General features: G+C 53.6%; 2 protein-coding genes across 2 annotated transcripts; both read left to right on the top strand.

Moving 5' to 3' along the window:
- The first annotated feature begins 137 nt into the window (after positions 1-137).
- On the top strand, positions 138-9,680 carry EMC8 (ER membrane protein complex subunit 8). Its single transcript, XM_086621018.1, has 5 exons — positions 138-347; positions 6,140-6,216; positions 7,613-7,682; positions 8,643-8,737; positions 9,008-9,680. Exons 1-5 carry the CDS (start codon positions 138-140, stop codon positions 9,165-9,167), a joined length of 612 nt encoding a protein of 203 aa, XP_086477144.1. The 3' UTR covers positions 9,168-9,680.
- A 12,735-nt stretch (positions 9,681-22,415) lies between these two features.
- Positions 22,416-26,515, top strand: GINS2 (GINS complex subunit 2). The gene is made up of 5 exons (XM_086621161.1): positions 22,416-22,505; positions 23,355-23,469; positions 24,730-24,829; positions 25,901-26,027; positions 26,390-26,515. The coding sequence occupies exons 1-5, from the start codon at positions 22,416-22,418 to the stop codon at positions 26,513-26,515; spliced, it is 558 nt and encodes a 185-aa protein (XP_086477287.1).
- Positions 26,516-26,737: the final 222 nt, after the last annotated feature.

Consider the following 26,737-nt stretch of genomic DNA (forward strand, 5'->3'; position numbering starts at 1 on the left):
CTCCTGGCCCGCCTCGCTTTTTACGACAGGCGCCGGCAGCGCTTGGCGGCGTTTGGCGACACTTGGCGGCCTGAGGGGCAGCGGGACGGGACGGGGGACCGGGAGCGGGACCGGGACCGTCCGTCCGCCGCGGCAGGATGAAGCTGACCACGCAGGCCTACTGCAAGATGGTGCTGCACGGCGCCAAGTACCCGCACTGCGCCGTCAACGGGCTGCTGGTGGCCGAGCGGCCGCCGGGCGCCCCGCGCCGCGATCAGCCCGGGCCCCCCTCGCTCTTCGTCGACTGCATCCCGCTCTTCCACGGCACGCTGGCCCTGGCGCCCATGCTGGAGGTGGCCCTCACCTTGGTAAGGCCCCGGGCCTGGGAGCGAGGGGCTGGGGCGGGCGGGGAGGGGCTGTGGGGCGCGGGGTGCGCGGCAGCATCATCCCACCGCCAGCCCAGCGCCAGCGGCAGCCACGTCCGAGAGCCGAGCAGGGTGTTCCCAGAGTGGGAGAACCCGCGGGACCCATCCCCTGCGCGGCGTCCTGCTGGGGAAGCAGCAGGAGACACTATAGAGCCTCGTGGTTTTGTCTAGTTTCTTATTTTTTAGTGCAGAGAAACTGCTGTTTGTATTGGTGTCATTATCCCTGAGTGACTCCCAGAGGGAATGTCCTTATTCTACAGAAAAAAAAAAAGGAGGAGTTTTTCCCAGCTTACCTTTAGGGCACTTAAGAGCAGTGCCAGCTAACTGACGAGGTTGGATGAGGCTTTGGGCAGCCTGGTGTAGTGGAAGGTGTCCCTGCCCATGGCAGGGGGGTTGGAACTGGATGATCTTTGAGGTCCCTTCCAACTCAAGCCATTCCGTGATTCTATAACTGGAAAAGAATGTTCTTGTTTCCAAGCAGGAGTGTATAGATGCATATAAGTTTGTATTTCTTAAGTCGTTTTGGTGTACTTTCCCAATTTGTGGAAGCCATTAGCCTAAACAGGAAAAAAAAAAACTGACATCTCTTCGTACTGCTGGGGTCTGAAATCTCACTGGTGTGTGGCAAGCTCACTGTTGGTGAGTTACCCATGGGACAGCCGGGGGCAGCGGAGCACTCCCCGTTACAACATCCCCCACCTCACCCACTGCTGTGGGAAAGCAGGGAGTTGTCGTGGGATAATCAGTTTTACCCTCTGTTGTCACACAGGTGGGCTGAGAACAGTGTCAGGACTGGAGAGCTGGTGCTTCCCAGTCTCGACTCCCTGGCTGTGAAAACCAGGAGCCATTCTGTGTTGGGCCACAGCTCCGTTCCACTGGCTGACTCCATGTGGGGAGAGTCCCTCTGTCAAAACCTGGAGGTGAAGGGAGCGAAACGTGCTCGGATTTTGTTGTGGTGGGGAGCTGGCGTGGGCTGGTGCAAATCCAGAGCAAAGAAGTGCTTTGGCACCTTCGTGGTAGGTGTGGCTGCCACTGAAGTGAGACCTGGCTGGGATTTGAGCTCTGGACTCTTCTATCCATGAAGATTTGTCATTATTACAAGGGCATGCAGTGACAGGACATGGGGCAATGGCTTTAAACTGAAAGAGGGGAGATTTAGTTGAGATCCAAGGAGGAAATTGTTCCCTCAGAGGGTGGTGAGGCACTGGCACAGGTTGCCCAGAGAAGTTGTGGCTGCCCCACATCCCTGGAATTGTTCAAAGCCAGGTTGGATGAGGCTTTGAGCAACCTGGTGTAGTGGAGGGTGTCCCTGCCCATGGCAGTGGGATTGGAACTGGATGATCTTTGAGGTCCCTTCCAACCCAAACCATTCCGTGATTCTACGATTCTATTAACAGGAGAAAATCCATCCCTTTTTGGCACCTATGAAAAATTACTCATTTCTTAGTCTTGTAGGCATCTTGCCCTAAATGTTTCCCTCAGTTCAACAGATTGTTTTATCAAAAAATAATTATTTGTAAGTAAATTCGTTTTTCTCTCATTGAGATGATACCATGGGGATGTTGGGATCTTCCTGAATCCTGGGTGTGATGAAATGCAGCTGGAGGCATAGGAACAGGGGCCAAGCCTGAGCTCTGGCCCTTCAGGTTTGCCACGTCCCTATGGGGCACACAAAATTTGTCCGTTTTAAATATATTTACACCAGTGTGACAGCACAGGGGTGGCACAGAAATGTATCCTGCTGGTGTAATAACTTTCTGCTTACGTTTTTCCTCACGTTGCTGCTAGGGTAAAAGGTGGTAATACTGTTTGTAATTGCTCAAATGCAGGCAAGGCTTTGGCTTTACCTTTCTGAGCCACGGTAATTAGTTTTTCCTCTGGGAATGGGTAAGTGGAAGTTGCTAGTGAAGTATGGAATAACATATGTAACATGTTTAAAGTAAGTGTAGGATTTGGGTTTGTCTTTAAATCGGGATTAGATCATAGAATCACGGAATGGTTGGGGTTGGAAGGGACCTCAAAGATCATCCAGTTCCAACCCCCCTGCCATGGGCAGGGACACCTTCCACTACACCAAGTTGCCCAAAGCCTCATCCAACCTGGCCTTGAATACTTCCAGGGATGGGGCAGCCGCAGCTTCTCTGGGAAACCTGTTCCAGTGCCTCACCACCCTCAGAGGGAAGAATTTCTTCCTTAGATCCCATCGAAATCTCCAGTCTTTCAGTTCAAAGCCATTGCCCCTTGTCCTGTCACTAGATGTCATGCTGCAGGATCAGTGGCAGTGAATTTTCTTGAACCTGAAGCCTTCAGCGTAGTTTTCTGGCATAGATCTTGCTGTAGGATCAGACCATTAGGAAACAAATCCTGTTTCTTGCAACATCTGAAACATCTTGCCACGTCCACAGTCAGCAAATCGTCATGAAACTGCAGAAATGTCAATGTCTTACATATTTACTCTTGGGTTTTGCTACAAAACGTTAAAGTTTGGAGCCCCCGGCATTTCCCCCGTTGATTAGGACTCGCTGAAACATATTTTGTCACGTTTGATGACTCCTGTGACACTTGGCAGCTTTAAAACATGATGTTTGACAGGAGCCCAGGGCCTTCTGCTCCTGCTCTTTGTTTAAACAAGGGCAAAGGTGCCAATAAATATTGGCACAGCTGTGAAAATCGGATTTTATTGTGGTAAGGTTTGAAAGGTGGGCACTCTCGCCTGCTCCTTGCGACACAACATACAGTTACTGGAGAAATCAGTGGGATTAGCATGGTTCAAACTGGGTGTTTGTCAACAGAGATGAGAACACCTCTGTTTCTAAAGGATTTTGGAGCTTTGGCAGGTTTTGGTGGGATCTGTTCCTCTTCCAGTTCACCTGCTGATTCTTGGCCAAGCCTGGCCACACGCGTGAGGGTTTTCTAGAACCAGCCTCACCAGTTTCACCTCCTTTCTCCAAGTTATTCCACAACATCAGATGGGAGCAGTAGTCTCCAGGTTTGATCCGAAAATGGAGGGTGCCCTTTCAGACGGGCTCGTCCGTGTGGTAACTCCTAGAAGTGGTGAGTGGTGCTTTAGCAGCCGCCTGGGCGCAAGGAACCACAGAATCAGGTGTTAGTAAACAGCCAGCAGAGCTCCAAGGGTTGTAGCTCTGGATCAGGTGTTAGTAAACACCCGGCAGTGCCCCAAGGGTTGTAGCTGGGGCAGGGAGCAGGAGCACGTGGATTTAATTTCCACTTTGCCTTGGCAGTTTGAAATCCCTTCCGAAAACGGAGTCATTAAAGAAAAAGTGAATTAAGTTTCACTTGCTGTTTTTTTTTTTGTGCCCTCGAATTTCTCAGCTATTGATGTGGGTTTGCAACCACATCTTCTCAAAAAAAAAAAAAAAAAGAAAAAAAAAAGAAAAACAATAAAAACCCAAGCAGCACTTCCCCCTCTGTGTGCAGGGCTGACTCTCCACCGCCTGGCACAGCGCTCAGCTGGCAGGAGGTCACAGCCTTTCTCCTCCCAGGGCTTTTCCAAACCCCTGTGCCACCCGCCTTTTGGATTTTTCCGAGGTGACACGTGCCACATGGGAGCGAGATGCGGTTTGTCCCCTTCTGGCTTGCCCTTGTCAGGGCTGGATGTGCCTAAAAATACCCAGGGCAACGTGATGCCAAGGCTACTGCTGTGGTTAGAGAATGTTTGGAGATTGCAGGTGGAAACAGCTTTAATTCCAAAAAGATATTTTTTTTTCCTTTTTTTTTTTTATGGAAGCAGTTTTTAATTACCACTTAGGGCACAGAGAATGTAAAAATTATCCTTTTTCTTTTTTTTAAGGCCGTTTTCAGTACACAAAAAAAAAAGATTTAGAACTAAGGTTTTTAATTTTTAAATTGATGGGACTTCTTTTTTTTATTATTATTAATTTTAATGCCAAGCTTTCAAGCCACTAGCAATTAAACCCCTAGTTTAAGCCCTCAAAATGGGTTTGTAATTGAAACAGCAGTTGGCCCTCAGCTATAGCAGGGCTACACAGCTTTATTTTTTCTTTTTATCACATAAATCCTTGTCATCCCTTGTAGAGGAGAGATTATTCACATGGCTTTTTGTGTTTGTTTGGTTGTTTACGCAGTCTAGTACTATAATTATGGCTGAAAACGAGATTGGTTTGACTTACAGGATGCGACAGGTCAGCATCAGATGTATTTTTGGATTCCCTTTTAACGTAGCTGTTGAGGTTTTTTTTGGTGCATGCTCTCTAGAGACTGCAAAGGAAACTTCTAGCTGCTTTCTCCACTTCTGTCTTTCAGGGCTGCATATTGTGCTGATTTGATATCCTCAATTATAAGGAGAAACATCGTATAAATATGTATTTTCAGACTCAGCAGGAGGAAGTCGGACCCAGCAAAAAGCAACAGAGTGTACACATGCTGAAAAGGCACTTTGAAAAAAAACAAACAGAAAGTTTTGTACTTGTGTAGCTCAGAAGTTGTGTACGTTGTGTGCAAACAAGGGCATATGTGTAAGGATTTGCACGCAGGTGTTAAACAGGAGGAGCTGCCTGACCTGACCACGTCTATAGCAGAGACAAGAGAATTTACACCAGTAGTTCTTTCATCAAGCCCTGCTCTTGTAGCTGAGCTGGAGGGTGTTTTTAGAAAAGTGTTCAGTTTTGATTGGAAGATTTTAGAGAGTGGAGAATCCACCCACGGTGTTTGATAAGTCGCTCCCGTGGTTTGTTGCCCTCGCAGGGGAACTCTCAAAGAAAAACAGCTTTGTGGCGAGAGCCTTTTTGTAACGGAGCACGATGGGAAAACGGGACAAACGTTTTCTGCCTCGTGTTTGCCTTTCACTTCAGGCTTTATTTGCTAATTAAGGGGAGAAACGCTTATGCTGTAGCCTAGAAATCATAGAACGGTTTGGGTTGGAAGGGACCTCAAAGATCATCTAGTTCCAACTCCCCTGCCATGGGCAGGGACACCCTCCACTACACCAGGTTGCCCAAAGCCTCATCCAGCCTGACCTTGAACACTTCCAGGGATGGGGCAGCCACAGCTTCTCTGGGCAACCTGTTCCAGTGCCTCGCCACCCTCAGAGGGAAGAGTTTCTTCCTTATATCCAATCTAAATCTCCCCTCTTTCAGTTTAAAGTCATTGCCCCTTGTCCTATCACTACACACCCTTGTAAAAAGTCCCTCTCCAGCTTTCTTGTAGCCCCTTTAGGTACTGGGAGGCTGCTGGAAGATCACACTGGAGCCTTGAGAAACGTTACATTCAAAATAAAACTGCTGGGCTCTTTTTGAAGTGACAGTACAGTCCCACAGGCACGTGGTCAGCGTTTTCTGCAGTGGCTCTGCTGAAGGACCGCTGACGGAAAATGGCCCCAGAGGGCTGCAGGTGAGAGCCAGGCTCCTCTCCCAGGCAGCTAAAGCTCTGTGCAAGTCCTGTCGTTCAAATTTAGGCCAAGCTCTGACTGAGAGAACTTCTTGCTCTTTTGCTTCACCTGGTTAATGTTTTCCTTCCTTATCCAAATGTTCGGTTTGGTTCCTCTGTTCTAGTTCAATTAGCCACACTCTGCAGTGAGCAAGCACAGAAATATATATAAATACGTATATATTTAAAGAAGGAATTGGCAGAGATACTGTAATGCTTCAATTGTTGTTTTATTTGCAGGTCAGACATGAGATTTCCTTAGTTCCCTGGGGTTTTTTCTCTTTTTTTTTTTTTTTCCCTGAGCTTAATTGTTCCACTTACTTTTTCAGATTGACTCTTGGTGCAAAGAGAACAGCTACGTGATAGCTGGGTACTACCAGGCGAACGAGCGCGTGAAAGATGCCAGGTGTGTTGGTGCCACATTTCCTTCTGTTTGCTCTTTCGTGGGGTGCTTTGGGCTCTGCCAGCAAAAATCAGCGACACCAATCGTGTCACTTTGACAACTGTCATCTGGTTTCTCATTGTCTTGGTGGTGCTGGTGGATGTGGCCTTTGCTCAGGAGCAGAAACCTCAGGCTCTCCAGAATCACTCCTCTTTGGTGGGTGCTATGAAAGGCCAGTCCTTGAACGACTGCCAACCAGTTTAATTACAGTTGTCAGGGAAATAGCCCAAATTTGCAGGCACTTTTGCTTGTGCAGTACATGTCTTGTAAACTCAAATGACTCCGAGTATCTTTTGGAAAGTCTTTCACAAGTGACCTAATTCTTACTAAACTCCTCAACTGTCTCTGAGTTTTACTGAAGCATTTTCTTACGTGGTAAAGAGACGCTCTTGAAGTGGAAGATGATGTCAGTTGAACAGAGACATCTCGTTTCACTTATTTTCCCCAGGATTAGTCATTTTTTTTCCCCTGCTAGCTGACTCAAAGTACTCAATAAGCAATAAAGGGGCTTTCCTGTGGAACCACAATAGAGTTTTAGGTATCAAATTTATTTAGGCATCAAATATTTTCCCCTATTAGACGAATCCAGTATCAGGACTAACAAGAGTGCATCATACTGGCATTTAAAATATACATGAACAGTTCGTTTGAAGTATTATACTCTGTTCCAGTTATTTTGTTAATGGATACCCTTCAGTCACAAGTATGTTTTTAAGTAATACTCGTGACGGCTGAGGTATCTAACAGGCATGAAGGAATTATTTGTCCTTTCCTTACAAGGGAAATAAATCTACTGGAGGCGTTTTTAAGGAGAAGATACAGTTTGTTCTGTTTAAGGTTTGAAAGAATATCCCAGGCTTGTGGTTTTTTTTTTTTTCTAAACTCCAATTTAATTTGTGAAGATAACAGGCACCACGTAGAGATTGTCATCTTTGAAACACGGTGAAGGTTTTCCTTTAAAAGATGATCTGATTTTGGTGGAGAAGCTGGGCAGTGAGTGGGTTCAAACGCAGGCTGGGGAGCAAACTCAGTTTCTTTTTTAAATGCCTGCCAGGGCCAAGGTGCCTGCAGTCTTTGGTCTGGTGGGAGAAGGGAGGAGGCTGCAGATGTTGATTCCACATCAAGTGTGCAGTGAACATTCCAAAACCAGTTGCCTAAGCACAGCTAAGATCCAGCTCACGTGCTGGAGAGAGGAGCTGGGGTTTTCTTGGCCTGACTTCAGTCATGCATAGCATCAGCTCGATGTCTTGTTCCTGTTTGTAAGCACGCAGTGTTATTTTCACATCTCTTTAAGCATGTTTCCTGCTGGTTTCAGCTGTCATGGTTCACCTAACACAGTTCCTTTTGCCTTCTGCTGCAGTCCGACCCAGGTTGCGGAGAAGGTGGCCTCCAGGATCGCAGAGGGCTTTAACGACACAGCACTCATCATGGTAAGTGGCTTCGTTGTTTTCCCCCAACTCTCTCTGTTGTTAACACTATGACCGTGGTGTTGGACCAGCCTTTAAGTGCCATTTTCTGGATCCTTTAGCGGTGAAGCAACTCCTTTTCTCTTTCCTCCAAATGCTCTGGGGAAGAGATCATAGAATCATGGAATAATCCGGTTGGAAGAGACTCTCAAGATCGAGTCCAACCATTCACCCTGCACTGTCAGGGTCCCTAAACCATGTTCCTCAACACCAAATTCACACAGTTTTTAAACACCTCCAGGGATGGGGACTCCACCACCTCCCTGGGCAGCCTGTTCCAATACTTCACAACCCTCTCTGTAAAGAAATTTTTCCTGATATCTGACCTAAATTTCCCCTGGCGTAACTTGAGGCCATTCCCTCTCGTCCTGTCATTCATAACGTGGGAGAAGAGACTGACCCCCATCTCCCTACAACTTCCTTTCAGGTAATTGTAGAGATGCAGTGACCTGTCGCCAGTGAAGTTCTTAGTAGGTCTGCAGAGGGGCTGTGCAGACAGCCCTCTGTCATCTCAAAGGAAGGGCAGGCCTCCTCTGCTTGCAAGGCTGGAGGGAAGGCAGCGTATTCCTGATTTCACACCCGTTCCCGTGACTTCAGCTCTTGTCCTACATGGAGCAAATGATGCTTTGCCACCTTGCCACAGTGACAAAGTTGACAGTTGGCAGTTCAAATGTGTAAAATCTGCCTCATTTGAAGGTAGAACAGTGGACGAGTTAGTGTAAGGTGCCCTGTTTGTAAAAACTGACTTTTATTTTTTGTTATTTCATCTCTTTGAGCAACCTGGTGTAGTGGAAGGTGTCCCTGCCCATGGCAGGGGGGTTGGAACTAGATGATCTTTGAGGTCCCTTCCAACCCAAACCATTCTATGATTTACTTGAGATCTTGAGGAGGAGCCTAAGGTGGGCTTTTTCTGTTGCACACCAGGTGGATAACACCAAGTTTACAATGGAGTGCGTAGAGCCTGCCATCCACGTCTACGAGCTTCACGAGAACAAGTGGAGGTGCAAGGACCCGCACGTGTGAGTAAACGTCGGAGTTTGTTTGTGTTTGGGTAGGAAGGAAAAACAGGTTGCCTGTTAAGGGCAAAACTTTGTGATGAGTGACGTTGTGAGGGCGGTGGGTGTAGCTGACGGTGCTTTTAACGCCGTTTTTTGCTCTGGTGAGAGGGAACAGCTGCCTTCTGGCTTCGTGACCACGTTGCGGAGAGTGCGGCTTAATTTCCAGAGTGGAGGAGGTGGTGGAGAGTTTCTTTGTGATTCCTTTTAATTCCTGGTTGTTTTACGTCCTAGTGATTTTTGTGAAGATTGGACCGAAGCCCAGAGGATCGCTGCATCTCTCTTGGACAGCAAGTCGTACGAGACGCTTGTAGATTTTGATAATCATCTGGATGATATCCGGAATGACTGGACAAACCCGGAGATCAACAAAGCTGTCCTCCACCTGTGTTAGAGGTGTTCCTACTGACTAATTGACGGGCATTCCCACTCTGTACTGAAGAGAGAAAAATGCTATTTTTGAATGTAAATAGAATAATATTCAGTACCTTGTGTGGAAACCCGACTGATTAAAAAAAGGAGTGGCATGTCACGTTGCAGAGTGATGTGTCCGTAAGCCATTGAATCTTTTTGGTGAGATTCCTTGGAAGAGCTGCGGACTGTCGGTTGCAGCTGTCCTGGTGGACACCGTCCCAGTTGTAGTGAATGTTGCTATTCCTTCGAAACCACAACTACTTCTGCTTGTCCCTACTCTTCGTATGACAAAGTTTTGACTAAGCTTTTCTAATCTTTAGAGAGATTACTTTTTAACAATTTATGGAAATACCTTTCAAAACAAATCAGCCTTGTCCTCAGATGAGAAATTTGAAGGTCAAATACATAAAATGGAAGGTTAACGGTTTCATTTGGCCTGGTTTGGAAATGTCATTCTGTCGGCACAGTAAAATACAAACTGCTGAGGACCATGTACCGTGCTCCCGTGTCACCTGTTTTGCAGTGGTTTAGCATGACACAGCTACAGAGAACATGTTAGAGCAGAGTTCCCAGTGATTCCTGCTCTCTCTGGGCACACAACCACAGTTACTCGTGTAACGAGTTGTAAAGGGTCTGGAAGCGGAATGATGAGTTTGAGTGGCAGTTCTGAAACAGTCTGAATCTACAAAAGAAGAGGAGAGTGAAATACCTTACTAATTTTACGCCGTCTCTTGGGGTTTTATAAACAGATCTCGTTTTCAGCTCGTTCGTACAGTGTCCATTTAAGTGGGTCTGAAGTGTATCCCTCCAAATCGAAGGCAAGCAATCGGAGTATGTGGAATCAAGGAGCCTATAGTCTGGTTCAGCTTCTGTCTTTCTAATTAATGTTTGTTTCCAAGGATAAGTTTGCTGGACAAGGAAGCTTTATAACAGACTAGTACAGTTCTTTTGAGGTCTTGTTGCCTTACTCCTTGCGGCTGGTTGGCAGACTGTCGTTAAGCATAGCCTCAACCTGTAACAGTTTCTCTAGATTTCCTTCTCTTCCCACCCAAAAATGTTTTTACAAGGAAGATCCAAATGTCCACCAAATGACTGGCTTTGCTCCAAGTTCCTGCTTTTTCCGTGGTGTTCTTATTTTAAAACGTGAGGGATAAGATTGTCAAAACCTCTTGGTTGACCTCCGCTTGTATTTAAATAAGCACGAGTTTTACTCTTAGTCTTAATGAGAGACAGGGTAAATCTAGAGCCCTCTTCTGTAGCAGTGAGTAGAATCAGGATGCCTCCAGTTCAGATTCCACAAAGCCACCAGGTAAGGTCTGAGGTTCAGCTCCCTGTCCGAGAAGGAGCTGAAGATTTGACCAGTTCATTTTGTCTCCCTGCTATGCAGTAGTCGGGTGTGATGGGCATTCCAGAAGGGATTGGCACCTAGTCAAGAGCTTTTCCTAAGCGTGAGTCAGCTACACTTGCAGGAGAGGAGAATGTTTTCACCTGTTCAATGAAAACACATACCTAGCTCACAAGTGGTGAGATAAAACATGTTCCAGTGGCTGTTTTACTACACATCCACGGCCGTATGAAAAAATTATCCTGGAAACAGCAATGCTCTGGCAACACGTGTTCGGAGCAGGCGCTGCGAGTCACACACGCTGCAGGAAAAGGACATGCAGGAAGAGTTGTGTTAACTCCCTTCAAACGCTCATAAAATCTCACCTGTTGTTCCAGAGGCAGATGTTATCTTAGCAGGATGTGTTAGGTTGTAGTTTTATGTTGTAGTTAGATGAGATTGTGTCACCTGAGCCACAGGAAATGGGATTTCTTACTCTTTGTAGTAGATCTCATCATCAAGCTTTGGTGGGGTATATGCAAATTCAGTCTAATCTTCCCCCCTCATCCTCATCGTGGTAGGACAAAGCAAAATGTGTATCATTAGTCTGGAACCTGATAGAAACGCTCTCTGCGACTAATGTGGAGGTTGAGACAGTTGCTGGAAGGGGAGCAGTTTTTAATGCTTTCTCTTTCCCTTTTTTTATCTTCTGTTTGCTTTTTAAATGAGGTCCTTTGAGCGTTTTGCCACCAGCAGAAGCCCGGGCTGGCTTTAAGCTAAAAGGACAAGCACTGTGGTGCTCAGATCTTATCTCCCCTGTCCTGTTTGCGTTGAAGGCTGGACAAAAGGCAGCAATTTCCTAAAGGCAAGGCAGCCAGGGTGGCTCTCCTGAAAGAATGAGGAAGCTGCTGGGCTCAGCGAGGGCTGTGTTCCCCCTTCCTGCTGATGTACCAAACCCACCTGCAGGAGCAAATGCTGGTTTTCTGGTCGGCTGATCAGTTGGATTCACTGGAGGAATTCAAGGTAACCCCTTTTAAAACTTCCAGGGGAAGAAATCTTGGGGATGCATCTGCATCCATTGCTGGAGCCCACGTGATAGCTGGGAAGACAGCCCTGGGAGCGCATGTCTTAACTCTTTTTTGTTTTGTTAGCAATTAATGACATGCAGGAATTTTTATTTTTTTTTCCTTATTCACCAAGATTTGGAGATTTGGCATTTGCCTGCCCAGGCATTTAACTCCCAGCTCTTCACCTCATCCATAGGACCTCAAGCACTCAGAAATGCAAAATTATTCCCATATGGGATTATTTCTTTCCGCTTTCAACTCCAATATTTCGAAACAGTAATAAATAGACCCAGCAAGTATCTGAAAATACCAGTACAAAGTGTTGGGTTTCTGAGTGGGAGGACACACGCTACTCTGCTGGGTCCACGTGAGTGCTCACCTTGAATCCTTTAGTCACAAGGGGGAGAACGGAGAGCCTTGAGGACACGTTGCTCATGGGGTTTGGGTTTGAAATTAAGGATCGGAATGACCTGAGACCCAGCCAGCCATGAGACTTGTCCCCAGGTGTGCCACCAACTGATGGCACGTCCAGCTGTGGTCAAGAATCCACATACAGATCCAGCTTGGGAAACCCAGAAGGGAGCAGTGAGTTTGGGGGGCCTGGAGGTATTATTTTCCCCGAGAAATGAGACTGCCTTAAAATTACCCGGAGAATCAGTGGCTGGTTGGGGCTAGATGCGCATCGGGGAATGGTCTCTGCTCCTCCTGGCTTGTGGGGCACGACGAGTGGGAAGGGCAGATGGGTGGCAAGAGCCAAGGGGTGTCTTGGATCAGCTGCTCACGCTCACAAGTGAGATACCTGTTCCCGGGGAACCTACTGGTGCCGTATGCCCTCTGAGGTCGTTGCTCTGTGTGCTTGTGAGGGCTTTGGGGGTTGTTTTTCCTTTGTTCAGCAAGTGGAACGCTCCTCCATCCCTCCATCCTGCGGGCTGAGCTGCTCATGGGATGTTCCCTAGCCAGTGTCGGCGTGAAAACGAGCAGAGACCTACCACCATGTCACCTGTTCCAAGCAAAGCCGGGTGGCTTTGCTTCCTGGCAGGAGGCCTAATCGCTGCTCTCTGCTGCTGCTGCTATTTGTGAAACGTCTGGAGATGCCGGGGCGGAGGGCATTACGGAGCCGGAAAGAGCAGGCGATGCTAATGGAGGAGGCTGGTAGCGGGCTGGACTTGCGGTTGGAAAATGGCCTCGAGGGGAAATGCACTCAGCATGCATTTGGGAGCTGCGCCTCTCGCCCGGGTGGTAATTCGGCTCCTGGAGCGGAGCTGGGTCGCCCATCCATGGTGGTAGGAGCTGTAGTGAGCCGGTCGGGATGGGGCAGGGCACACTGCTTCCTTCCCATCCTGCCGGCGCTCCCGCCTGGAGTTAAACATCTCGGCACGTCGTACTCCTGCGCTGCAAACTCCTCGTTTGCCTTACCCGCCGCCCCGCAGCCGGCAGTGGTTTCGCGCTGCCGAAGGATCCGCTGAGGACTTTATCGATTTATTTATATTTTTTTTTATTATTTTTTTTTACTGTCGCTTTTAGACCACGCTTTCACCCAGCCTTCTCATCCAAAAGTACGCCCCGGCTGCGTTATTTTGCTGTTTTCCGTTGGTTTTCAGCCGTCGCCCTGCGAAAGGCGGCGGACGTGGATTCAGGGAGGTTCCCGGCGAGGTTTTCCGATAACGGGACCGCACGAAAGGTGGAAGCGATCCGTACGAGCTCGGCACTTTGCGATCCGCCGGAGCTGCGATGAGGGAGGCAGGGAACGCTGCTCATAAAAACACCTGGTAGGTGGGCTGGGGGTAATGGGTGACTCCTTGAGTGCTTCCAGGCAGCGCCGCGCCGGCTGCAGCGTGGCAGCACTTTAGCTGGATGCGGGCAGGACCGGTGCCAGGGATGTCCCGGTCTGCGCAGCGTCAGCCCGCGAGGGCCAAGAGAAATAATGCAACCCTTCCTAGAAATGCCCTCCGGAGCTTAAAAGATGGACTTAATTGGAAAAAAAAAAAAAACGGATCGAGGTTGTAGCAAGGGATAAAAGGGAAAGCTAGGCCGAGATTAAGCCGGAGCTCAGCGAGCCGAGAAGCGCGGCAGCCGTGGCCAGGTCCTTAAGCCAATTCCCAGCCACGGCCTCCCAGCCGCTCGCTGAATCCATGCCCAGCAGGGAGGCGGTCTGCTCTGGATGCAGGTCTGGCAGGAGAGCCCGGCACGCTCTGGTTTTGTGCTTCAGGTAGGTGCTTGCTTCCCGCTTTGCTTCCCACCCCCTTCCGCAGCAGCTCCTTGGCTCGGTCGGGATGGCTGCTGCCACGGCCCGGTGGATTTTTTTTTTTCCTTCGGGGGTGTTTTCTGCCTGCACGGTTCCTGCCGGTGGTTCGTTCTGCCCGTCCTGCCAACAGCCTGTGCTTGGGGAACGCTGGAGCTGCTCCAGTTTCCCCGGAGCCTGCATCTTCAGCCGCTTCCTCGTGACATCCTCCTCCCTTCCCACGCCTGGCATCCCCTCCGGGTACCGCTCGCCTGCCCTGGATGGCTTCAAGCCTCCCCCCAGCGTGGGCTCCGGGAGGGGGTTGCTTTTCCCTTCCCAGCACTTACTGCCTGGTTGCCACCTCCAGCTTCAGCAAGTCCTGTGCAATGGCCCTGCAGCCCCTTCCCAGAGCCATTTCTGAGCTAGGCTGGGACCAGCCCTTTCCCCTGCACGGACCAGGAGTGACGCCGGGGAGCTGGCAGCTCCGTTCACACGGAGCCAGGGTGACGTTGTCACCTGCGTTAGCAGACCCTGGGACTCTGTGACCCAGAAAGCTGCTTCCCCTCTTTCCTTTCTAAAACAAGCCCAGCTGGTGTTGGCAGGAGCAGCTCTGTGGTGGGCTCCCAGGCTCTGCTCCACCAGACTCTCCAGCTTGAAGCTTTTCTTGTGGCCGGTGTTGGCAAAACACATCCCTTCTCCCTGCGGTTCCTCTGGCGTCCGGGGAGCCGTGAGCTCACCCAGCCCTTTCTCTTCCAGTGAAGTCATGAGGTTGCCCACCAAACTCGCCTCCTTGTTGATGCTTCAGCCCCCTCCACCCTCCTCTGCACCAGGGCAGGATGGGGGAGGTGGGTTGGGGAGCACTCAGCCCTGGGAGAGGAGCGGACAGGCTGCGATGGGCCACGGCCAGGACTGGAAACCAGTCACTGGCCACATCAGAGGACCGCCCAGGGTGGCTGCCCGAGCTGAGAGACAAATTTTCACCCGGAGGGGTCAGCCAGCTCCATACTGACCCACCAAGGAAGCTTTATGAGCCCATCTCCTTCCCTCAGTCTGCTGGCTCTTGGTGGGGTTTGGCCAGTTACCCTGATGGGATGCTCAGTATGTCACAACCCCAGCCCCGCCACGGGCATCGGGAGCTCCTGGGAGGGACCCAGAGCAGAGGCAAGGCTGCACGAGGGTCTCGTGGTGCCCATGGAAAGGGGATGTCTGGCCCGTGGCACTGCTCCTGAGCTCAACGCCTGTCACCCGGCGGCTTTCTCCGGGCCGTACCCAGCCACCTCGAGGTGGCCATCCCCCACCCTACGGACTTACCCAAGGGTGTCTTTCCTTCCCAGCCCGTGGGGAGGAGAGGAAGGGGTGTGCAAGGCTGTCTTTGTGCCAATCCGGTGTCTCGGCACCAGCTGGAGCCGTGCTGCAGCCCGCAGAGCTCACCACAGGCATTGCAGCAGCCTGATGGTTGTGTTCACCCCCCCGCCGCAGCAAGCCGTCGCTCACGGTTTTAGCCACAACTGCTGCTCCTGGGCCAGGCTAATTCCAGCCCTCTCGGGTTTGGAGCCGTTTGTTCTCACCCGACAGCAGCAGACAGGTAGTTTTGGAGAGGGACATCGGAATGGCTAATGTGGGAAGGAGGGGGGGGCTGTTCTGCTGCTCAGACTGGATTTGGGCTGCAGTGTCAGGGCTGCTGGTGAGGGGTCCCTGGCCCTGCGGGATGCTGTGTGCACTGAGGTTGGGATGGGAACTGGAAAGGCAGACTTTCAGTACCTAAAGGGGCTACAAGAAAGCTGGAGAGGGACTTTTTACAAGGGTGTGTAGTGACAGGACAAGGGGCAATGGATTTAAACTGAAAGAGGGGAGATTTAGATTGGATATAAGGAAGAAACTCTTCCCTCTGAGGGTGCTGAGGCACTGGAACATGTTGCCCAGAGAAGCTGTGGCTGCCCCATCCCTGGAAGTGTTCAAGGCCAGGCTGAATGAGGCTTTGAGCAACCTGGTGTAGTGGAGAGTGTCCCTGCCCATGGCAGGGGGGTTGGAACTGGATGATCTTTGAGGTCTATGATTCTAAGACTGGGCTTGCCAGGCTCTGGCTCAGACCTTGTCCTCTACCTCTTGGACTTCGCAGCTGAATAGGTGAAGAAAACACATGAACCAGTTAATTTATCTGTTTTTTCTGGGGCAAAACCAGAGCCACAGTTTGCAAACATCTCTGCCTTGGCCTCTGCGTCCAGGAGCAGTGCCTGCAGCTGGGGCTGCAGCCTTTCCCCCGCGCCGTCCGCCCACCTCTTGAGCTTGAAGCTTTGCAATAGCTCAAGCTATTTGATAAATCGGAGGAGCCAGATCGGGAAGGAAATCAGCCCTTTTGGGAAGGAAATCAGCCTTTTCCATATTAATGATTTTCACCAAGCACAGTGGGACCAGGCCAGCAGAAACAGGAGCAAAACCACCCATTTCCCCTCCCCACTCCCCTTTATGCCCATCCCAGAAGGGCTTGGCCTCGTGCATGGGGCTCTGATCTCACTGGAGACCTCCCAAACTCCTGGGATCAGCTCGCTCCAATCTCCAGGTGAAGTTCAAAGCTTTCCCCTCGTTCCCACCTGCAGCAGCGGAGTGTTTAATGCACGGCCGGCGTTCCCTGCGCTTCAACGCCCTGGATGTGAACTGCTGCTTTTCAGCTCTGTCTGAAAAGGAGCCGTCTCGGGGGCATCACCTCTTAATTGCGGAGGAGGTGAACATGGAAAACCCTCTGGCTGCTTTTAATGCAGGCAAAGGCGGCGGATCCGGAGGCAGAGCCTTTTCCCGGAGCATCCTTGCAGTGGGGTGGTACCCAACCCGGAGGTCTCATCCTGGGGGTGCTGAGAAACCTTCTGCCTGGTGCTGTTGCCACTGCTGGGCTGGTTTTCAGGCTGACAGGTCAGATGGGAAGGGGAAAAAGACCCTTTCTGGAAGCTGGAGAAGGCGAAGATGCTGCCAGAGGGTGGGAGCATCGCTGCTCTCTAGACGTTAGGATCTCAGGGATGCCGATGGGTCCTGCCAGCGCTGGGCGTGGTACCTTCCTACCAAACTGCTGCTTGCCCTTCTAGGCACTTGGTAGCCCGTCTGACTGCTTGTAGGGATGCTCGGTGGTTCAGGGGCTTCGGCTGCAGACAAGAGGCTCTCCTGTTCCTCTCTCTCTCAGCACCGGGCTGGATTGTGCAGTGGGGTGAGAGTAAAGCAGCGTTTCCTCATCACCCAAGGGCTTTGCTGGGCTTGGATGGGGCTGGAAGGGGGGGATGGATGGGAGGAGCCGGGGCTCCGCCAACCTGATTAACCAGGTTAGAAGCCAACCTTGCAAAAACCCAAGCCGCCTCGCTGCCACCTCCTCCCGCCCTCCCAGGGCACGGCCGGTCCTGAGCGGGACCCCCCCACCCAGCCTCGTGCCCTCGCTCCCCTCCTGCATCCGAGAGCAGCCAGGCGCAGCGGGGAGGTGGGATGCAACGGTGGGCACCGTTCCTCCGGCTCCCGGGACCGGGTAAGTGTCACCCCCTCGGAGCACCCCCAGCCCCACGCACCGGCTGAGCACCCCCCTCCTCCACCACGGCTCCGCTGGTGACGCTTGCGATGAGCGTCTGGGGGTTTTTGGAGCGTGAACTCGTCGGGAATGCAAATACTTCTTGGCCTGGTGGTGGCACGGAAGCAAAGTTGATGCCCCAGCACCAACCACCAGAAGTCCTGCCGAAATGCTGACCGGAGGGGGGGAAATTCCCTCCCCAGGCGTCTCTCCCAGTGCGGCGAATGAGCGGTGCTGGTGTTTGGCCATGGCAGGGATGGAGGGGTGAAAGCCAGCGGTGGTGGGGAGGGGCTGTTGCATCCCATGAGGGCTTGGCCATGGCGGTCAGGTCCCAAAGATCCCCCCCCTCCCTGCACCATGGGGCTGGGCATCCCCAGCACAAGCCTTCTCCAGCACCGAGCGGTTGAGGTGAGTGATCTGGTGCCAAAAAACAGAGAATTTGCCTCAAAACGCATTTTTTGGTATTTAGGCAGCCGCTGCGATAGCTGCAAAGTGGGGGGTCCCGGAGGTCTCTGCTCCCCGTCCTGGCAAGGCTCCCTGGCCGTGGGGGTGACATGGCTCCAGATGCCTGTGGGGAGCTGATAAAAAAATGCAGAATTAAACCCAGGGATGGCAAATTCCCGCTTCCCTGGCACACCTCAAGGCTGTTAGGAAAGGCCAAGTAAAGCCGTGGCGGAGGTGGGGCAGGGGGAGCAGAGGGTTTGCTCCGCTCTCTGTGAGCCCCGGAGCTTGGAGGAGCCAAACTGAGTCACTGCCCCCATCCCAGTAAGCTTTTCCCAGCAGCTGTGGGCGGGAGGGATGCGGATTTCCCAGGAAAGGGATTTTTACCCAGAATAATTTGAAAAAGTGATGTCTAGCAATGGGAATCGTTTACCCAAGAGCTCTTGGTGCATCAGTGATGCCCAAAGGGAGCAGGACAACGTGCTCCCTGGCGGCGCATCCCCAACTGTTGCCGGCTGCTCTGTCTCAGTCCCAAGGGGTGCAGCCCCGGCGCGATGCCGCAGCCGATCATCCCTCTATTTCCCACGCATGGGCTCAGATTTTTCCCCAAAAACACCCATTCCCTTCCCAAATAACGACCTCGTTCCTCCTGCTCCTGCCCTTCTCGCCTGCAAACGTTTGCAGCACCGGCCCCGTGAGCGGAGAAAGCGGGATGGAACTCACCGCTCCTTCTCCACTCTCCCAAAAAAGTTCCTCCTGAAACTTGGCGGCCGAGATGGAGTCACTAAAACGCTGTGACATCACTAGTGGTTTTCGCTACAGAGCAGCTATACTTCCTGTCATGCCCAGGCGCCTATAGAAAAAGACATACGTATATATACGCAAGCATGGGTGCATGCTGTTTGCTCTCCTTCCTCCCAGCATCGCTTCCTGCAACCCTCACCTCTCTTCCGCAGTGCCAGCGGCGAGGAGCGGCGGCGGGGCTGGAGACCTGGCTCCCATTAAGAGGATGAAAACATGGGGCTCAAGTTCTCCTGCCTAAAAGGTAAGTCAGGAGCAACATTGGGATTTCTCCCGCTCCGGGAAGGCGTCTGAGTGGGTGGTTGGATATGGAGGAGCTTTAGGTGTTTGTGCTGGTGTGGTTTGGGGTCTTGGTGGCGTTTATACCAGTCTCAAGGGTGACTTGTTGCTCCTGCATCACCCCAGAACCTCTTTTCCCAACCCTATGGAAATGTAAAGGGTTCAGTCCTACATCCTTTGCTCCGGAGCACCCTTGTACTGATGGCATCCCTCAAGAAATCAAGTGGGGGTTCCTTAGAGGTGGGAAAAAGCATGGATGGGATTCTCAGGGTATGGATGGGATGCTCAGGGGTCAGCCCGGAGGCTGGGAGCTGGGGTACCCCGGCTCCCGGCCTCTGAGCTGACCCCAGAGCATCCTTCATCCTTCCTTGCTGAGTTCTCCCAAAGGATATTCCAACCCAGGAGTTTTCTATCCTGCTGTTTTCCCCCTCCACTTGAATTTTCTTAATGGAATTAGGCTGGGGCTGGCAGCAGCAATGGCTGCAGGGAGAGGAAAGCGGGAGCTTTTAATGCCCGGGTGAGCAGGGCGAAGGCTGGACATCGCATCTCCCATTAGCTCCGTATCCCAGCACTGACCCCTGACGAGCTCGTATTAATCATCCTGGGGCTCGTTAGGGATGGGAGCCAATGAGCATCCCTCTCTGAGATCCGGAGTTGCTTCTTCCTTAGCTTTCCTCAAGCCCTACGTGAGATGCTAGATTTGATGGGGCACCCAAAAAATGAACTCTGTGCCCTTGTGTCCCCTCCCCAGGTTGGGGATGCCGAGGGTGGGGCTGGTGGTGTGGGATCTGGGGGATCTGAAATCCCCACAGATCACCCTCCAGCCCAACATAGGGTGACTGAAGAGGGGAAACTGAGGCAGCCAGAGAGTCCCTGTCCTACCCCAAATCCAGGACAGAGCCCTAAATTATCCTCCAGACCCCTCTGACAAGTTTGGAGTTTGCAATAAAAGACCCCCCTCTCCCTTTTCCACCTCCCTTACATAAGGCAGGGCTTTATCCTTAATTAAAAAGAGATTAAAAATATCAATGTCTGTCCCCTCCGGGCATTTTCCTGCTTGGGAAGAGCTGAAACCTCCCTGGCTGCTGCCTGCGCCGCACAGGGCTTTTCTCCTGATTAAAAAAGCAGATTAAAGCGATCTGCGCCCTGCGGGGAGGGGGGGGGCTGCGTTATCCACCTCTATCGAACACCCCAAAATCCAGCTGGGGAGGAGGTGCGAGGCTGGACCTGGCTGCTGAGGGCAGCTGTGGATTCTCTAGTGGCTCGTAAGGGGTTGAGCTGAACACAGAGGAGGGCAGGGAGGGGGGGGACGCTGCAGCCCGCCGCGCCTGGTCTTCTCCTCCGCCCCTTGGTGTGCCCCCACCTCGGTGTGCCCCCTCCTTCCGTTCCTACAGGCTTGAAGATGTGCGTGAGCAGCGGGAACGGCAGCGACAGGACCTCGGCGGCGCCGGGTGACAAGCGCCTGCACGTGCCCTCCATCATCGTCACGCCGCCCACGCCCACGGGCACCATGCTGGCCCGCGAGGTTCGGCGGGTGGGGGGGCCGTGCAGCCAGTGCTGACCACAGCGGGCACCGGTCCAGCGTTCTCACTCTGCTGGGATGGAGCCACAGCCACCGGGATGCGAATCAGCCGGATCCGGCACCCCAGGAGCTGCCCGGGAACACATGGGGCACCCGCCACATGGGTGGGTTTGGACACCGGTGACTGGTTTTTCTCTCTTTTCCTAAAAATCCCAGGGAGGGGGTGGCACCACGCAGCTTCTCCCCAGTGAATAAAGCCCCCGGGGCTCTGCGCCCCCCGGTTTGGCACCCGCCGCCTCCCTCGGGCTGTGTCGGCGGAGCGGTGGGTGGGCTGTCCCCCCCAAAAAACACCCCTGTTACCACCACCCCGCAGCTGATCCTGTGCCGATGGGGGGCCAAAAGCGGGATACACCCTGCCTCTGCGCCTGGATTGACAAACCGGTTCCAAATGGCATCGGAAAAACGAACTCGGTGTCGCCTGTAACCCGCCCTCATGGCCCAGCCGGATCAGCCGCATCCCGGGGAGGGAGCCGGGGGCGATGCTTCCCGGGGAGCGGCGGCACCAGGAGCCGGCGGGAGAGGCGGGAGTGTGAAAGCAGATGGAAATTTAATTTTTTAATGACAGTAGCAGATGGCAGAAGACACAGGAGTGGAGTCGCAGCGTGGCGGAGCCGTTTCTAGAGCGAGCGGCGGAGCCGCGGCGTGTGCCGGCGGCACTCGGGTGATGGATGCGGGGGGCGGTGGGACCCTCCTCCTGCAGCCCCCGGTGCGGGGTGGGTTCCCAGGAGTTAGCCCCCCCACCCCAGCCCAGGGGTGCCCCTGGGGCAATCCTCACCCCAAGGGTCAGGGTCGTTCCCATGGGTGTCCTGGGAGGCTGGGGTGGGGGACGGGGGAGAGCTGGCATCGTTTGGGGGGTTCTGTTTCCATGGTGACCCACAAGCTGGGCTGCAGCCCCCCCAAATCACCCAGAGTGGTGGGGACCGGCTGCTTCGGCTGCTCGGCTGGGCCAGACGTGAGCGGGCGGAGGGAGGGATGGGTGGGTGAAGGTGTGGATGAATGGGTGAAGGCATGGATGGACGGATGGAGGAATGGAAGGGTGGATTGATGGATGGATGGAGGAGTGGGCAGATTGGGTAGTGGATGGATGGATGGATGGATGGATGGATGGATGGATGGATGGATGGATGGATAGATGGAGGCATGGATGGGTGGATGAAGGCATGGATGGAGGAGTGGGTGGGTGGATTGGGAAGTGGATGGAGGGAGGGAGGGAGGGAGGGATGGATGGATGGATGGATGGATGGATAGAGGCATGGGTGGGTAGATGAAGGCACGGACGGAGGAGTGGGCGGACAGACGGACAGGATGATGAACAGAGGAACAGGACGGATGGGAGCAGGTGGGTGCCTGAGCACGGGCGGCCGCACAGGGACAGCCGCTGCCGGTCCTTGCGCAGGAGGGAGGGCACGCCGGGCCGCGCCGGGGCACCCCACGCTCGGGGCGGGTGCTACGGACACCGACCCGCCGCCGCGCGTCCCCGAGCGCGTCCCCGCGCGGCGCTGTTCCTCCCGGCCGCCAGGGGGCGCCAGCGGCTGGTGCCGAGCGCACGCGCAGACGGTGAGGGCGGGGCAGCGCCGCGGCGCCCCGGCAACAAGTGCTGAGCGCTGATTGGCCAAGCTCCCTCAGAGGGCGCCGGGATTGGTCTGACCGCGACCGCCCCAGACCTGCCTCCGCCGGGACCGGAGCGAGGCGCGAGTAGGACAGCCAATCAGAAAGGGGTGCGCCATGGTAACCAATGGCCGGCCAGCGCCAACCGTAGGAAACCAATCAGAGTGCTCCGAGCTGCCCTAGACCCCGCCCCCGCGCGGAGACCGCGAAAACGCACCCGGCGGCGGGAAGCGGAGCGCTGTGGGCGGGGCCTCATCGCCGCGCAGCCAATGGGGAGGGTGGGCCTGGGTCCGCTTCCGGTTCCGGTTCGGTCCCGGTGCCGGTTCGCTGCCGGCCCGGGCTCCTTCTCGCCGCCGCCGCCATGGAGCCGGCCGAGGCGGAGTTCCTGGCCGAGAAGGAGCTGGTGACGATCGTGCCCAACTTTAGCCTCGACCGGATCCACCTCATCGGGGTCGGCGGGGCTGGGCCCGGGCCCGAGGGGGCGGGGGGGGCTGGGACAGACGTGGGGGACGGGGAGGGGGGGGGGGGGGGGGGCGACAGGGGTGGGGGGTTCAGGATTTGGGAGGGGTTGGGGGCAGAGCGTGGGAAGATGGCGGACAGGGTCTGGGTGATTATGGACAGGCCTGGGGGACAAGAGGGATTAGGGCTGGAGGATTGGGATTGAGGGGCAGGAGTTGGAGAGAGGGGGGGACAGGGGCTGAGGGGATTGGGGACGGGCTGGGGCAGCTGGGGATGGGGCAGGGGGATGGGATGCGGCAGGAAGGTTTGAGGGTCTGGTGTGATGGGGAGGGAGGGATTTGGGGACGGGGAGCAGGTTTGGAAGGGGCAGGGCAGCCCCCCGGGAGGTTTGGGAGGGGACAGTGTTGTCCCCCCCCACCTCTCTGATGCCTTCGCCCCTGGCACCCGAGCCTTGGCTGTGGGGAGTGCCCGGCTGCACTGGGTGCTGAGCCCCCAGCCCTGGCAGTGGGTGCTGGGATGTGCCGTGCCGGGGTGCGAGCTGCGCCCAGCCCGAGCCCGGGGGGCTGCGTTTCCACCATGGATGTGATTTCTGGCTATAAATTCCGTGAAACGCTTTGAAACAGAAAACGTGCTGGAAGCATAAGTTATTGCTTCTCAAGGGAGAGGAGGAAAAGTCTGAGAGCAAGAATGATGGGAAGCGAGAGGAGCAAGTTCAGATGCTGTTCCAAACCCCCCGAAAACTCCTTTTCTCTAGAGGTGGCAGAGGCCAAATTAGCAGCCAGGTGCTGCGGTGTCGTAGCCCTCACCGCTGCCTTATTCCCATCTTCCATTCATCTTCCAGGGGGATCTGGGTCCCTTCAATCCTGGCTTGCCGGTGGAGGTCCCTGTCTGGTTGGCCATTAATCTGAAGCAGAGGCAGAAGTGTCGGCTGATTCCTCCGGAATGGATGGACGTTGGTAAGGACAGCGGCTTCGGCCCTGGGCGTCAGCGGGTGCAGCAGAAACAGGAAATTAAAAAAGTTCCTGGTGTTCACCTTTAGTGGGAAGCTTAATTCAACAAACACAAAGTAACTCTGAGAGAAGGATCTAATGTTCCACCATTGGAATTCTTTGCATTTACAGGAGATGTAATCTTCCCAGTTAAGTCATAGAATCATAGAATCATGGAATAGTTTGGGTTGGAAGGGACCTCAAAGATCATCCAGTTCCAACTGCCCTGCCATGGGCAGGGACACCTTCCACTACACCAGGTTGCCCAAAGCCCCATCCAACCTGGCCTTGAACACTTCCAGGGATGGGGCAGCCACAACTTCTCTGGGCAACCTGTTCCAGTGTCTCACCACCCTCTGAGTGAAAAATTTCTTCCTTATACCCAATCGAAATCTCCCCTCCTTCAGTTTAAATCCATTGCCCCGTGTCCTGTCACTACACACCCTTGTAAAAAGTCACTCTCCAGCTTTCCTGTAGGCCATTACCTTTAGGTACTGGAAAGCTGCAATAAGAACACCCCGGAGCCTTCTCTTCTCCAGGCTGAACAGCCCCAACTCTCCCAGCCTGTCTCCATAGCAGAGGTGCTCCAGCCCTCGCATCATCTCTGTGGCCTCCTCTGGACCCGCTCCAACAGCTCCATGTCCTTCTTGTGTTGGGGACCCCAGAGCTCAATACAGTATTCCAGGGGGGGTCTCAGGAGAGCAGAGTAGAGGGGCAGAATCCCCTCCCTCGACCTGCTGCCCAGGCTGCTTTGGATGCAGCCCAGGATAGATGTGTGTTCATCACCAGTTCATTCACTCCACAAAACCATTTTCCTCAAAGGCATCGGAAACGGAAGGTCACCTCCCTCTCTAAGAAGTGAGAATCATGACACCCTCCTCTTTGTTGTCTCAAGGGAAAGTGAGAAAGAAGGAAATGCTCGTGGAGCTGCAGTAAGAGAGAGGCCTGCACCGAGCATTCCTGCTTTGTCCCTTGGAGGGCACAAATGCTCATTGGCACAAGTGTGCTGTGGGTGAAGGGGCCGTCTCCCAGCAGGTGGTGGGTTTGGGGACCGAGCTGGTGCAGATTCAGCTTCCTTACAGAAGCCTTTTTGTGTCCACACATCGATTCAAGCTCGGACATGGAGTCAGTCCTGCAGAAATAGTGTGTGGCTTTTCCTGGAGGGTAAAAACGTGCTTGCAGCATCGAAGGTCTGGCAATGCCTGACTGTCCCTGGTTGTATTTTAGAAAAACTGGAGGAAATCCGGGACCAGGAACGTAAAGAGGACACCTTCACTCCGATGCCCAGTCCCTATTACATGGAACTCACAAAGCTGCTGTTAAACTAGTAAGTAGGAGACGTGTTGTACCAGTTTCCACCCGTGCTGCATAGATGATTTTTCAGGCTTCCATTGGCAGCACCCCCAGAGGGCGGTGGGAAAGTGAGAGTTAATGGAGGTCTGTTCCACAGCGTGCCAAGATCTCCTTGCAGCAGTTTTCTTGGCGTTTCAGTAACTTTGGGGTTGCTTATTCTGCAGCCTGATCGTTGGGCTGTGCCGCTTTGCTGAGCGGAGAGGCCGCGAGGATCAGCCACACGTTCCACGGCTGCAATCTGTTCAGCAGCCTAAACCCCCCAGGCTTCTGCCTTGGCTCTCCTTCAGGAGGAAAGCTCCTCTTTCCTCGGCCTGAGAGACAGCAGACCAGGGATATTCCGAGTCTGAGCTCACGCCTGCTGAGGCATTTCACTTGTGAAATGTGCTGGCTGGTGTTTTTCTCAGCGCGGACTCTCCTGACTTGGAGCCCTCGGTTACGGTGGGGCCGTTTAAGCCCTGGCTTTTCCTCTGGAGATGATGCTCTTGGCGTGCAGCTCCTTCTCTCACGCTAGAACAACCCTGCCAGTTCTGTCCCTGTGAGTTGATCTGATCTCTCGAGGTCCTTATGGCAGCGCCGGGTTGCTTTAATGGGAGGATGTGGCACAGCTCGTGCAGTGCTGAGTTGCCTTAATGGGAGGATGTGGCACAGCTCGTGCAGTCCTTTCGACTTCGTGCTCTCTGCTAGAGCCACGGGAGCACAGAGCTGGGGCTCTAATCGCGGCCGAGTCCTTCCAATTCCCTGGCTGCCTGGGACTTTGGCCGCTTTATTGGCCCTCTGTGCACCTCGAACCAGCTGGGCAATTAAAGAGCAGAAGGATTCTAGTGAGAAGCAGATGCTGCATCAGAGCTGAGCATTCCTGGGTAAATAAACGGTCCTGAAAATCCCAGCAGCAGAGGTGCCAGGCTGGATTTTAATGTTGAGCTGCAGGTTTTTTCACTCTGCTTACACCTCGGAGGGCTGAGAAGCTGCCAGCGTGGCTTACTCCGACAACATAACGTCCAAGTCCCCCGCAGCCTGTGCTGATCCGCTCTCTCTCCTCCCCCAGTGCCTCGGACAACATCCCCCAAGCCGACGAGATCCGAACGCTGGTGAAGGAGACTTGGGACACGCGGATAGCCAAGCTGCGGCTGTCTGCAGACAGCTTCGTCAGGCAGCAGGAGGCTCACGCCAAGGTGACCAACTGGCCAAGGTGGCCAGCTCTGTGCTGGGAGGGTCCCAGCTGCCATGCGATCGCGTGGGCTTGGGGCTGACGGGAGCTGCTCCTGAAAAACGCTGGTTGAGGCATGTGGGTATGTCAGTTGGGAACCGAAGCCGTGTGCTGAAAGCTGGCGTTATGGGCTGGTCGCAGCTCCCCGGGCATTGTGGAAGTGGTGCTCTCGTTGCTCCTGTGCTTCTCTGGACTGGGGGTGGCAGCTGGGTCAGTCCCTTGGAGTGTCCCCGAAGGAAAAGTGCGTGCTGCCGAGCTGCTTTCCACGCTCCTCATCCTCTGCTGTGTCCTCCTGTTTCCTCAGGCTCTGCTGTTTGTCTCTTTTAGCTGGATAACTTGACCTTGATGGAGATCAACACGACGGGGACTTTCCTTACCCAAGCCTTAGATCACATGTACAAGCTCCGGACTAACCTGCAGCCTGGCGAAAGTGCCCAATCCCAGGATTTCTGAGGTAGTAGCCAGGTCAGCCCTCAGACCTCCCAGGAGAGGGCAGTGGGAGGGACTCCTCACCACTGTACCTTCGTCTCCCGAAGCCACCCGAGCTTCCTCTCCCCTCAGCTCCATGCAACGCCTTCACGGCTGGATGGGAATCGCTCCAGAGCTGCCGGTAGCACGGGAACATCCCTGGTAGCATGGGAACATCCCTGCACGGTGGCTTCTGTGCCCTCCCTC

The sequence above is a fragment of the Tauraco erythrolophus genome, chromosome 15 (assembly GCF_009769465.1).
Source record: "Tauraco erythrolophus isolate bTauEry1 chromosome 15, bTauEry1.pri, whole genome shotgun sequence".
NCBI classification, from domain to species: domain Eukaryota; kingdom Metazoa; phylum Chordata; class Aves; order Musophagiformes; family Musophagidae; genus Tauraco; species Tauraco erythrolophus.